This window comes from Cenococcum geophilum (genome assembly GCF_001692895.1).
Source record: "Cenococcum geophilum 1.58 unplaced genomic scaffold K441scaffold_16, whole genome shotgun sequence".
NCBI lineage: Eukaryota > Fungi > Ascomycota > Dothideomycetes > Gloniales > Gloniaceae > Cenococcum > Cenococcum geophilum.
In genome coordinates this window covers 1402075-1416661 of record NW_027137574.1, presented here as the reverse complement: position 1 = coordinate 1416661, position 14587 = coordinate 1402075, and the positions used below count along the sequence as shown (strand labels likewise).

The window sequence follows — 14587 nt, the reverse complement described above, 5'->3', positions numbered from 1 at the left end:
CATAAACGCGTACCAAATGACAATCCCTATACTGATAATACTTCCCTTTCTCTAAAAGCATGGCTACGCCAAATAACTGGAAAGACTCCTTACTACTAGGGGTAGCTATATACGCAAAACTTATTGACAAAAATTGGGACGAATTTACTATTAATATAATAACTTATACCGTAAAACAAGTTAACGGCTTTCTCCTACACTATATTCTATTTTACTAAAGTAGATACTACGCCGATTTATAGCTGTAGGAATATTTTAGGGAGGATTTTATAGGATGGACTGCCGACACCTAGGCACTTAGCAATATTTATATTATTTAGGATTTTTAAGACTTCCTATGGGAGAATGGAGTGTTTGTACCTATAAACGGGGGTATTATTAGAGATAATATTTAGCAAGTCCTTAACGCAGAAGAAGAGCATAAATGGACTCCATAAGAGATTAAGCACTAAAAGAAGTTTAACTCTTGAGGGAATCCTAATAATGGATAGCTATAAGCAATACTATAGACAACCTTAGGCTATTAAACACCTTAAGTTCCTCAGGCTGCCGTATCTTAACCCGTGCCTTAAGCTTCGTCCTACTAGCAATCTCCGCAAGAACCTCTATAAGAACTACCGTAAGAACCTCCGTAGTAACTACAGCAGCCGTAGTAACTGCAGCAGTTATATATATATACACTACCTGAACCGGCCGTAATAAGTGTAGAGTAAGGACCTAGGCAAGGACCTAGATACAGCAAGAAGGTGGCTATAATTGTAAAGATCTATATAGATAATAAGTTATTTATAGCTTGCTAGGGAGTTCCCGCCTGTGGAATTACCGTCTTAAATCCTAGAGAAGACTTGCCTTAGTTAATTAATAAGTTATAGCCCTTAATTGCTATATAGGAGAAGGAACACCCTAGTTAAAGAGTGTATACTACCTTCTTTACGGATTATTGCTACCATAATTAAGATTAAGCTCCGTCCTACGAGCAAGCTCGATAATAACCTCCGCAGCAATATCCGCAGTAACCTCCGTAGCAACTTCCGCAAAAGCTTCCGTAAAAGCCTCCGTAACAGCCCAGATCTATAAATAGTATCTTTAATTAGTAGTAACAGTCATCTATTCCTCTATAAATATTTAATAAGCTTTAGAAGATTTAGCGTGGAGGATTTTAAGATTTTTGTGGTTCCTAAGGTAGCTATAAAGGTGGCTACTAGCGTGATCTAGACAGGAAGTTCTTATGGAGGGTACCGTGAAGGATAGGTAAAGAGAGAGTAATATAGGGGGGGGGGGTAGTTAAACTAATACAGTCACGCAAGCAATCCATAAAAGAAAGAACTGCTAGTATTTGCGGCAGCTATAAACCCGATAACTACTGTAACTGATATATCCTGCGACCCGACAAGCCTATGACAAGACTTTGTGCCGATCTACCTACGGAACCAACCCTACGCTAGCACCGTACTGCCACATACCATCGACAAACTGATAGCGCCGCTATGCCTGCTATTACGATACTAATCGCGCTAATACGCCTGCGATCTACCGACCAAATAATTGCGCCGATACGCCTGCGATCCAACGACCAATTGATAGATCGAGCTCTATATTTAACCACTATTACCACCCGACGCTCGCACTGTACTGCTACCTAAATCTAACAACTGTCGCGCCTATACGCCTGCGACCTACCGACCGAACGATCGTGCCGATATGCATGCGATCCCGATTACCATCGTGCCGATAAGAACAACCCGAACAGGACTAGGTAGAGCTTTGCTCCCTAGAACACGACCCCGTTGCTAGCATTATACTGCCGCCTAAACAACCCGTCGCTGGCACCGTACTGCTATTACAATAGACCCTTGCTGCCCTGCCTGCAGTTAACCAACCCCTGCTGCTTTATTAGCAGCTAACCAACCCTTACTGCCCTACCTGCAGCCAACCGACTTCTATTGCTTCCACCTCCAGCTAAACCGATACCTTACTGCCTTACTACCTTGCTGCCTTTCTGCAGCACCATAAGCACAAAGAAAGAACTGCCAGTGTTAGAATGTATGTGTCAGAATATATAGACAGAGGTACGCGGTCGCGCGTCTCTGATTAGTCACCCTTATGGTGACTCATCAGCCCCCTACTTAGGCACCGCGATCCTTACGATCCTTTGCTTTCAATTGAAACAAGAACAACAATCATCATACTATCTACGAACCGTAGCTACGTGATATCCCCTTATGTAACCAACACTTACTACAAGGTTTCGTTATAGTATTTTATAATTCTTTACGGCTATTGGCTCGTATATAATTAGGTTTATATTATTAATAAAGCCTATTCCTTAGGTTGCCCCTTTCTTAAAGGAGTTAAGTAGGTTGCTTATAAAGAAAAGGAAGAGTATAGGTAAGAGGGGTAATTTTTATAGTATTCCTGTTATAACTATAATAGGGGGGCTTTAGTATCCGCTAAAGACTAGTAATGTTTCTTTTTAACCTATAAACCCTTAAATAAATTATATAATCTATTTTAGGAAGCCTTTTACCTTAAGGATATATAGAAGACGCTTATAGGGTATATTATTATAGGCGCTACTAATATCTAAGCTAAGCATTAATACTATAAAGTCCCTTCACATCGCCCATGTAGATTTAATAGTAGTAGCGAGTAGCGTAAGTGCTAATAGTGTTAAGCGGTTCTTTCTTGCCCCTATTTAGCTTTATAGTAGTAGGGCGTATTCCTTAGCTATATCTGCTATATAGTCCGCTATTACCCTTTCTAAAATCTTGCTAAGGGTATTCTCTAAGGTAATAGGGCGGTAGCTCCCTAGAAATAAGTAGTCTATTTTACCTTCTTTATATAGGATAAACGTTATTATAGCTCTTCTAAGACTTAGGTAGTAGCCTATTATAAAGTATACTCTAGCTATATCCGCAAGCTAAAGTGCTATTAGTAGTCCGTAGGTCTTTAGGGCTTTATTTAGAATCCTATCTAGTCCTAGTACTATATTATTTAAAAGGCGGCTAATAGTTCTGGCCATTTCTTTAGTTATTATATCGCTGTTAACCCTTAGGCGAGTTACTAGTACTTTACTTATAATATCGCTAAGGTCTACTAAAACTAGTTAAGGGAAAAATCTTTCTATAAGGATCTTTACCTTCTTCTTATTATTATCGCTTATAGCTAGTAATTTACCTAGTCTTTACAGGGGTGGAAGGTGTGGGTCTTTTACTAGACGTCCCGCCTTTCTCTTTACCTATTTCGCTATCCTCTAAAGACCTTTATTATGGGGGAGGCTTAGGTTAGTAGTATACTTATTTATAAACCATCTCCAGCTATTCCTTGCTTTTTTTTTAGGGTATTCTTTAGCTGGTTTCTTATATCTTTATATTATCTCTCGTCTTTAGGATTATAGCTGCTTATGTATTTTCTTCTTACTTATTATTAGCTGGTAATAAGAACTGCGCATTATATAGACTATACGTGTCGCGTATAGGGGCCCGGTTTTAAGACCGGGCAGTACTCTTCTAGCCCGTTTTTAATTACTGCTTAGATCCTTTCTAGTCTTTAGTTAATTTCCTTAGGGGTAGCTAATAAGCCTCGCTTATTTAGTATCGGGTAGATTTCTTCTAAATCTTAAAGTTGTTATTTAACTATATTAAGGAAGCTATCTATCTTAAGCTTTTTTATTACGTATCTTTTGCTATTTAGTTACGCCTTAATATCCAGATCTAGCTATATCTAAATAGGGATATAGTCTAAAGCGAGTACCTATTCTTCTTTAGGGTTATACCTTTTAAGTCTCTAGTATAGGCCTTCGTCTATAAATATAAGGTTAATTATACTTCTAGCAGTGCCTTATTACTATATAATTGCTCCTAAGGGGGTGGCTAGCTTAAGGCCCTAGGTGTCTATAGCTCTTAATAGGCACTCTACCTATTATTTAGCAGTAATATAGATACCCCCCTACCGCGGGTGGTGGAGGTTTATATCTCCTAATAGGATAGACTCTATACCTTTAGTTTTAAGTAAGCTTATTACTAATATAATATTCTCTATTTATAGGACCCCTTTAACCCTAGGGTTATATACATTAATAATCTATACCGGTCCCCTATATATCTATATTATTATAACTATAATATCTAGGTTAACTGCCTGCTATAACTATAAGGATAGGCTAATAGCCTTGCTAATTATAAAGCACACACATACAGCCACTTCTAGTTTATATAGGAGCTGGAATCCTCGGGGGTAGTATATTAATTGTGTGTAGGCATTGTAATACGGCTCTTATATAGCAAGGATATGGTGTTTCTCTAGGTCTAGGCTGTCTAGTAAGGGCCTTGCGAGACGGTGGTTTGTATTACCGCAGTTGTACTGTATAATGGATAGGTGGCGGACCCCCGGCGAGGGTCCTTCACCTCTCCTTCGTTCCTCGCTTCTCCTATTTCCACTTTCTCTAGGATATTTAGAACTTCTATCTCTTGTGTCTGTACCCTAAGGGGCTAAATATACTAACGTCTAGGGGTTAAAGTAGGTATATTAAATAAGGCGGTAAATAGAGAGGGATAATTTTATAAGCCTCGCAATACTTAATAAACTGCATTAATACGTAGCTCTTATGTCTATTAAGAATTAATAAGTAATAGCTTCCTTAAAGGCGTGGCTCCGTATATTAGTTAAAGTATTTTAACTAATTAACTATAATATCCGAATTTATCTACCCTAAATTGCTTACTTAAATTACTGTTTTATAATTAAGTCTAGGTGATATCTAAGATCGTTACATTTACTTCCCCTAAAAGATAAGGTAGGGAGGTAATTAATATTGACCTCCTAATTAACCTCCTAATTAACCTCCTAATTGACTTCCTAATTAACCTCCTAATTAACTTCCTAATTAACCTCCTAATTAACTTCCTAATTAACCTCCTAATATGCACTGAATAATAGACACCTAACCGCGATTGCCCGGCTCTATAATAAAGGCTTAAGCCTTTAATTAAGGAATAAGTACCTTAACCTTATTACCTAACCTTATTATAATTCCTTTCTTATCTATATTATATTAATCACCTAGGGGAATTACATATTTGGTAATAGTAGCTTATAAAAATTAAACCACTCTTTAATAATCTCTGGATTCTTAGTATCCTTTTGCTTTTAATTAAGGCCTTAAATAAATTAAACTTTAAGCACTGGGTGTCGGGTAAGGAAGTTTTTATACTAGTATTGGCTAAGCTTTAGAAGATGCTTCTTTATAGTAAGGATACTTTTAGCTATAGATTTGAGGTGTTAAATTTAAGGTGGCCAACCCTAGGCTCCCATTAGATTAATCTATTTAACTAGGGAGTCCTCCTTAATAACTGAGAGCTTTTAAAGCTTTTGGTAATACTCCTTGCTTAATTGGCGGCCGTTGCAACGATAGTAAACAGAAGAAGGCGATAGACTGTATATTCGGGCAAGCAAACGGGCAGATTAATTAGGATTGACTTCTAATAATTGAAGAACAATTTGCATTCGATCTTCTTGGTTAAGCGACAGCAATTGGGGGGTAGTAGAGGACATAGTGGTGGTATAGTAAAGGAGTATTTTGATGTTTTGATTTGATTTTCGTAGGAGGCCCGTGCACTGTCTCGGGTGGGTGGCTGTTTCGTCTGGGTGGCTAAGACGTTACAGCTCGGGCCCAAACATTCGAGGTTCCAGCTATATATTTTGGAAAGAATGTCCAGATGCACAGGCCGCCTTAAAGGCCTGTGCTGAAGCTACTTGCATCGGCAGCAGCCTTGCAGCGCCAAATAAAAATTATCCGAAATTGTCACTCATGTTCCAGACCAAACCGTGTGGATTCTGGCGTCGCACAACCCGAGGGAGGTGCACATTAACTTACTGTAACTCCGCGTACTAATGGCCAGCGCGAATCGAACATATCCACCACACGGCGAAAACTCTCCAGCTCCAGTTCCATACAACAATCATCAGAATAGCTGGCTTGACTTCATCGGAAACCTTACCCTTGGGATTATCACCTCTCCGTATCGGCGCACATTCAAACTTTACACATGGAAACCGCTTAAAGACATTGGGGCTGCGGACGGGGACCATAGAGCACTAGTAAGCCTTGTTCGTGATTGGAAGGCAAGTAAGTACGAAGAGCTGCAATCTGTGCAAGTCGCGGTAAGTTTCCAGGGGCGACCTCTTCCAGCGCCGAAGTTAATCAACCACAGAGCTCCTTCTGCGCAGGTGCAACACTCGCCGTCCTCTCCTGGAACACAATTCCCGATCCAATATGGATAGCCCAAGCGCTGTGGTATTGCAGCCTCATATGCTCGATATGGGCCGTCATCACATCCATTCAGCAGAAGTCGATCCTAGATGAGCTACCAAATAGAGATGCGCTTACCGAAGCTATCTCTGAGTACGACCTAAATCGAACACGAAGGGTCATCCTGCGATATAAGAAGAAGCCAGGTATAGGGCATTGGATAATGATATTTGTCTGGCAATTCCCATCAATGCAGATGAGCTATGCCTGGTGTACCTTCCTCTCTGGTTTGACCGTGTATATATGCACGCCGTTCATTCGACATCAACCGTGGAGTGATGATACGAAGGTGAAAAGAGGCCATCCAGATATTTAGTTTCCTTGCTAACTATTATTGCAGATTGCAATATTCTATCTCGCGGTTGGCGGCGTTGGCCTCATCACGTTCCTCTTTTCTTCAGGTTTCGTATATGCCGCGGAGAAGAGCTCTGAACGCTCCGCACAGAACAGCCGTGTTAATACTGGCGAAGCTGGAATTGGCGCGTCCAATGCAGGGTCAAAGGGATCCTTAGCATTAAATGATGAGGAGACTAGCGATGATCAAAAAGCGCCACCACAGACTCTCCGTTCTCGCGCACTCCTAATTGACGGTAGCTCGAGGGGTCCATCAAGTAATCAGAGTACTTCAGGCAGAAGGAAGCCAACCCTGCTGATATGAACGATAAACTTCTGATCATGGTTTCCTATGGAGTCTTCTGTAAGATAAAACATCGCCAACAAAACTCTAGCAGGTTACTTAAAAGTTATTTGCATGGCCAGGAAAGCAAAAACTAGATAATGTTTATACGGAATCCATTACACAGCTCACAAGGTGTTTTAAGGCTTGGGCACATTTTTTATGTCCGCGAGAGGATACATATGCTACAAATAGTCCATAGAGTAGCCCTATATTTGCATGTGAAAAGTCCAATTCCAGCATTGTGGTTGAAATGCCAGACGGTAATATTGAGGTCTAACTCTAAAACGACGCCTTCTAGGCTCTCGTTTTCGCCATGCTGTTTCCCAAGATACTCAACTAGTTGACATGTTAAAAGCCGGCCGCTCTGACCTGAGTCTTCACATCTGTAGCAATATGTCACGGTGAAGGTTTGGTCGAAAAGTTCTGTGTGAGACCGTCCTCGAAGAGGATTGACAACAGTTGAGATTCATGCAGGCGCGTGGCCTGGGACTATTCATCCATTCATCCATGTTAGACCTCGCACACCATGCGTTACCCGCACCAACGAAATCCTTCGATCGCATGAATGCTGGTTACTTTTCTCTCAGGTTCCCGGCCTGTCTTTGGTAGCCTTTCGGTACCACCACTGCATTGGCGAACATTGAAGTTCAACGACATGCGCATCGGACAACCTTCAGCTTGCGGCGTTGGCCCTATGAAAGTTCTGATCCCCTATTGAAGTAGCGTCATTTCCCATTCGCCTCTCATTGCTTCCATATTGACCAGGAAGCGTAGGAGTAGCTGGTGCAGCAAGATGGGCAAACAAAATTTCGGCTTGGATTTAGCCAGGCAGTCATGAACTTTCCGCATGCACCGCACTTATACGTTGCTGCGCCAGGCTCCAGTCGATGAGCAATTGCCTTAACCAAATCCTTTCCAAAATCGCCATTGTCCTCCATCATGCTTTCGAATTCCGGGCGATCAAGGAGTGGCTTCAAATGGTCCCTGCTAAGTTTGACAACAATGTCGCGAAGCCCTCGGTCGTCTGGCGGGGTAGATGTGTAGACGAAGCCGATTGTGACTGGAAAGTAGGGCGAATACCAGTCTCGATCTGCCGCTATCTCAAATTTTGTGCAAGCCAGGTCCTTGAGAGGCTTGATATTGTATTTTTCGGCTATTGCGTAGACCTGCTAGATGATTTAGTAGGTTTTGCGTATTATCGAGTAGTCGTACGTGTTTAAGCGCTTCGACTACAATCATCAGCTCTGAATTAAGATTTGCGTACCTTAGCATGCAATGCCGCGTCGTAGGCATAATCGGTAGTGTAACAGAACTGCAGCATAGCTTTGACAGCGTCAGGGTCATCTTTACTTAGGTCTATGACACCCGAGGAAGCCTCTTTAAATTCACCCTCGCAAGCTTTTCCAAAGAACTCGCTCCGGCTGCATAGAACCTTCTTGTGCACGTTGAACGTCTCGGATCTAGACTTGAGCTGCAAATCCGTGGATCCGGCCGTGCCGAAGTTGCTAAGAAATTGATCCAGAGATTCAGCTCACTGGATAAACGATTGCACTCGAGTGAAGGGTCCCACCTACACTACAAATGCATCCCTGAAAGGTAGAGTCTTCAGCGACTCTAGGATCGGTTTCTCAGACGCCACCTCCTCAGCCTCTAGCGCCATCCTCGAGCATCAAGACAGGAGCAGCGGTGGACACCAAACGAGGGCTTTGGAAGAGAATCGAAGCAGCAGGCAGCAGTAGAGATAAAGATGTCGATCGCAAGGTAGAGAGGTCCAGTCGCGCGTTATTCCGCCGGAGCCCCTCTGCTGGGTCACTTGGGACGAAGCAATGACGTGTTGGATGAGAGAAGGTCTTGATTGGTTGTGGCCCCAATGTGCGGGCCTATCCCTTGCAACGGTGGAATTCGTCCTACGGTTGTGAATAAGAGCTAGCCAATAGAATCAATAGGATCAAGGCTCCGTGACCATACGCGTACTTTTGATTCTGGTGTTCGTGCACGGTCCAACTATCGTAGGACTTCACCGTTGCAAGGGATAGGCCCTGTACAGCGTAGAAATAAGCGGCCGATATTGGCACGTGCGCAACCACCAAAAATCGACGATTGTTTGAGGAGATGGACCAGAAGATGATTTAGAACATGTACAAGCACTATACAAAGCGTCTACACGATTGCAAGAGAGGTAATGGGCAAATGACAAAGTATTAGAGTAGTAATATATCTTCAAAAATCGATTTTTAGTAGTTGTGCACGTGCCAATATCGGCCGCTTATTTCTACGCTGTACAGTAGGCCCTACAGTTATCGATAAGAGCCAGCCAATAGAATCAATGAGATTAAGGCTCCGTGATGAGAAATATGAGGTTGTAGTTATCCCTTTGTGTGGCAACCGTTTCTTGCAATATTCGTATATGCACGCCTCCTAAGCCAATCTAAAGGCTCTATACTGTATATAGCTTGGTGTTGAAGCCTTGGTCAGTGCAACTGCTCGGCGGTAGGGGTATAGGCGCCACCTCCGAATTTCGGAATCTTGAATATTGCGGTGAGTAGCAGCGACGTGGTTAGAAAGCCTATATATAGAATAGTGGTGTAGTTAATCAAAGAGCTTCAATATTATTGTTGCCTATTTAATTCTCAAAGCCTCAGCAAAATATCATCCTTATGCCTAGAAAACGTCGTGCGTCTTTAGCCCCGAAGCCTCCAAAGGCTCAAAAAGCTTCAAAAGCTCTAAGGCCTCCAAAAGCACCTTAAGCATGGGAGTCTTATTCGCAATCTTTTCAAGCAACGCAGTATACACACGATAGCTTAGCGGCGGTAATACTAAGTAAGGATATTCAGGAAGAGGTTCGGCCAGCTAGCCAGAAAGAGGGTATTAAGGAAGACGAATTAGAAGCTATTTTTAAGGCCCGCGGTAAGACCACTAAGGATAAGGTAGATAAGGTAGATAAGACTAAATTACTAGAGCTATTAGCTAAAGAAGTTTTAAGAATGGGCTTCCCTGCCGTACCTACTATGTGGGAGCCTATAGCTACTATTCCTAAACTAGATCTTAAAGTTATTAACCTTCTAAAGGAGTTAATATTTGCTGCTTAGCGTACTAGTAAGCCTATTTACGGCTCTAGTACGGGCACCTAATCTGATAAATCTTCTGCTTAAGATAAGGATAATAAGCGCTCTGCTTACTATATGGTAGTAGATTAGGTTAGTATAGTATTTAGTAGGTATAGATCTAAATAGGACCTACCAATTCGAGTATTTCTGCTATTCTTTAGTATTAGCGTATTTAAGAAGCTTATAATTAGCATAAACCTCTATACAGCCTCTTAAAACGCTAGCGGATATTACTAATTAGGACAATACGCTGGTAAATAATTATAGGCGTAGAAGGAGACCTCTACGGGCGAGTTAATAATTTAGGTAGAACTTATTATCTATATAGGCGTCTTTAAAGTTCCTTAAGTACGAGACCTTTAGGCTATAGATCCTAAATATCCTAAATACTTAATTAGCTTATTTATAGGCCAAAAAAGATAGGAGCAACTTAAGCGCTTCTTTTACGTATCACCACCTCTACTAGAAGGCGTTAAACGTTATATATTTAAGAAGATTAAGCTGTTAATAATATCTTTAGGCGAGGCGTTTAGAAAGTACGTTATACCTAGATCTATAATTAGCTTTAATAAGATAATAGTAAGGTTTACTAGACGATCTATAGCTATAATTAAATTACCTAGTAAGCTAATACCTAAAGGCTATAAGATAATAAGTCTTTATTAATATGGATATTATTATAGCTTTATATTTATATCACCTAGTTACTTTTTTAGGCTTCCTTCTTAAACGGATCACTAAGATATTATCCTCTTAAAGACCTCCAAATACGTCCTCTATTTCACTAGGCAGCTTCCTCTCTAGACCTGTTAATTCTACTTATTTTTGGACAACTACTTTACTAATATTCCGTTGCTTTAGGTGCTTTAACGGCTTAGGGTTACTATAGCTGGGACGGCTTAATCAAACTTAAAGGACTATCTAGAGGTGCATAAAAGGGCTAATAAAAAAAAGGTAAGACTACTGTTTAACTTTATTATAGGAATAGTTATTAGTGTAGTTAATTTAGTACTTTTAATTATATAGCAGGATAAGAATTTAGTATGGTTTTTAACGACAGCTTACTTATATAGTAGTAAGGATATTAATAAAGTTAACTAACGTCAGCTGTAAGTATATAATTCCTTCCTTAAAAAGCTGGTGGCTAATATTTAGGGTAATAATTTAATTAAGAAGTTAACGCTTTTTAGACTCTCTATTGATTATAATAACTATTGGGAATAAGGCAAGTTGCCATCGTATAAAGCATATTGCCGTTACGTGTTAATGTGGCCCTAGCGTAGTGAGGAACCTTAAGTTCCTCACCCCTTTCCTCATTCCTATTAATAAGAATTAACCAATATTACTGTAACCCTACTTAAGTAGTCGTTATTAGTGAGTCACCCTATATTTCTAACACTAATTAGTAGTTAAATATATAGTCAACTATAGAGCAGCTAGGTTTTCAAATAGAAGAGACAGTTTTATATAGGGGTGCTATATACGCTTATATGGAATAGATCCCGGCGATACTATACTACCTTAGACTTACGGAAAACTAGTAATAGAAGTGTTACTGAGTACTAGGAGATACTAAGTTGCGTCTATTATATAGAATAACTACGTTTATGAAGATCTGGTTAAGTACTTTAGGTTAGAAGTATTACTAAACCTATGGTCCTAAAATTAACGTCCGAAACGCGTTAAACAACTACGCATATAAAGATTTGGTCGAGTACTTTAGGTTAGAAGTATTACTAAACCTACGGTCCTAAAGTTAACGTCTAAAACGCGTTAACAACATCTTAATTACCTACCTTTTAATAGCAAACCTATGAGATTCTATAAAGCTAAAAACCCTACTTACCTTTAATGTACGACACCCCGTTAATTCTATACCTACTATGGCGTTAACCTACCTAAAGAAGTACGAGAAAAGCATTAACCTGGAGACGTAGGATATAGATATTAACCCTATAAACGCTAAGGAATAGGACCTAAATAGATTCTTAGTATACTGTATAGTATACTATATAGATAGCGAATATAATAATACCGAGCTATAGTGTTATATAAAGGAGGACTTTATTAAATGGATAAAGGAAATATAGGCTCTTGTGAAGAAGGACGTTATATAAGACTTCTGTAACTTCCTTTAGGAGAATAGAGTATTTGTCCCTATAGATGGGGGTGCTATTAGAGATAATATCTAGGAGTAAGTTATTAACGTAAAAGAAGAGTATGAATGGACTTTATAAGAGGTTAAGCACCAACTACGTACTAAGAGGAAGCTTAACTTATGATAGAATCTAAATAATACGCTAATAGAGACGCGTTCTAATTCTATTGCTTTAGGTACAAGTTCTTATGTTTTGTATTTATTGCTTCTACCTCTATCTCTAGCTCCCTAGGATCCACTAATTTAACTAGTAATATTAACTACTACCCCTTAAGAGTAAGCGCAAGATCCCCTTGCTTTGCGATTTAATAACCTTTAAACTCTACTATAGGAAGATTAGGTACTATACCGTGTTCTACTAAGCCCTATATCTCTACTACAGCCTATAAAGCAATCCCTATCTTAATCTTTAATATAATTTTAATATAGTCTAATACTACTCGGAGGTACTTTAAAAATGCTTATAGAGCTTATAAAGCTCTATATAGACTAAGAGAAGAAGTTTAGTAGGGAACTATATAACATTCTTAATTTGAAGCTGCGTATCTTCTATAACTGTTACTAGAAGGTTAGACTAAAACCTAACTAATATTATAATACCTATTCTGTTATACTTAAGGGCCGCGCCAGTACCTTCTATTATAATCGTTTAGTAGAAAAAGGATACGATTTTAACTAAATAATATATAAGATAAGATGCCACTTTAAAATAGAAGAGAATAAGTAGTAATATATATTGGAGTGGAGAGAGACTACCTTCTTAAGAATTATTGCTACGAACCTAGGTGTCTCTCGGCTTAATTATCTTTAAAAGCTCTTTAATTAACTTTAGATAATTTAGTGTAGTTTATTTAAATTATATTAAGAGGACCTTAGCCTATGCGATTAAGTTATTAGCGTATGCTAAGGTATTAAAGAATATAATCTTGCTCTTTTTAACCCTATAAGTACTTATAAAGGAGTATATGCCTAATTAAGATCCTCTATTAGCACCGCTCTACGCTCTTAAGAAGTATAGTAATTTAATGCCCAACTTTAACCTACCTTAATTAACCTAGCTGACTAATATAATTATAACTGGACTGATTAAATATATAGTAGACGTAGTAGGGGATATAGTAAAGGGTATGATTAATATCAACTATAAGGTAATTATGGAGGTCCTTATAGAGGTTCACTTTGGAGTAATTGTTAGAAGAAGTGCTATATTTATAAAAAGCCAAATTACTAGTTAACTAGACACCCTCTTAATAGATAAAAGGAGGTATATAATAGGTTTTGCCAGAGTATATAAAATATCGGAAACTAAGAGGTTACTATAGCCTACTTTTAAAACTTTCTAGTTTAATATAAAGGCGAAGAAGATCTTAAGGGTAAGGTTAATGAGGCTAAATAGCTCCTTATAGATATGGAAATTGAGGACTACTCTTTTAACTAATACTTTACCGAGTATAGTAAGGTAAATGGTATATAAACTGTCGCTATCCTTAATAACTAATCTATACTCCATTCTATTATAAAGTTAGATATCTTTAATAAGCCAAAGGAAAGTTCCGCGTTCTCCTTTAATGATAGATACTTGGCGAACGTCTTCTATAGTATTATACTAGATACTAGAGCCGCAGGAGTATCTATAGTAGGAAAGCCTTAAGTTTAAGCTCTTTAGCAGCTTAATAACTCTATTTAAATTAACTAATTAACAGCAGGCCAATATATAATTTGCTTTAGTAAGGGTACTATAATCTCTCTTAGCACAATTAAGGTCCAAACCCCGTTAGGATATATTACTTTCTATATTATCCCCGCGAACACCCCATTCCTATTCTGTATCTAAGATATAAACAAATTAGGTGTTAAGCTTAATAACCTTAAGAATATACTTATCTAGGGAGATAATTAGGTGCCCGTTATACGCAAGTAGGGTCACCCTTAATTGCTCCTTTAACAGCTAGAAAGGAGCATTACTTAGAGCCACCTAATTAAGTTAGAGTTACGTTAACTACACCATCATTTTGGCCACCTATCTATTTACTAATTACTTAGGGTCCTTTAGCGAGTAGGTTATAAAGTTAAGGTTAAGGTAATTAAATATCTTATAAAGTACTACTACTACTACTAAATAAACTAGAAGTCCCCTGGCCGATTTAAGTTTACTCTTAAAGATAATTACGACTTTAACTTCTGCATTATTATAGATATTATATATCTTAGCGGTAAGCTAGTACTCTAAGTTATTAACTTCTTAACCTCCTTCTAAGCTACACGCTTTTTAAAAGATATATTAGCTAGGAATATATAGGATACTCTTTAATTATGCTAAATTAATGTCTACC

At 38.9% G+C, this 14587-nt stretch overlaps 2 protein-coding genes across 2 annotated transcripts; one reads left to right on the top strand and one right to left on the bottom strand.

The window, feature by feature from the left end:
- Positions 1-5892: 5892 nt before the first annotated feature.
- Positions 5893-6968, top strand: K441DRAFT_555522 (uncharacterized protein; the record flags this gene model as incomplete). The annotated part of the gene is made up of 3 exons (XM_067643283.1): positions 5893-6162; positions 6213-6599; positions 6651-6968. The coding sequence occupies 3 exons, from the start codon at positions 5893-5895 to the stop codon at positions 6966-6968; spliced, it is 975 nt and encodes a 324-aa protein (XP_067505135.1).
- Positions 6969-7732: 764 nt separating this feature from the next.
- Positions 7733-8439, bottom strand: K441DRAFT_555922 (uncharacterized protein; the record flags this gene model as incomplete). Its single annotated transcript, XM_067643305.1, has 2 exons — positions 7733-8155; positions 8254-8439. Coding segments are annotated over 2 exons (609 nt in total), but the record flags the coding sequence as incomplete, so codon positions are not given.
- Positions 8440-14587: the final 6148 nt, after the last annotated feature.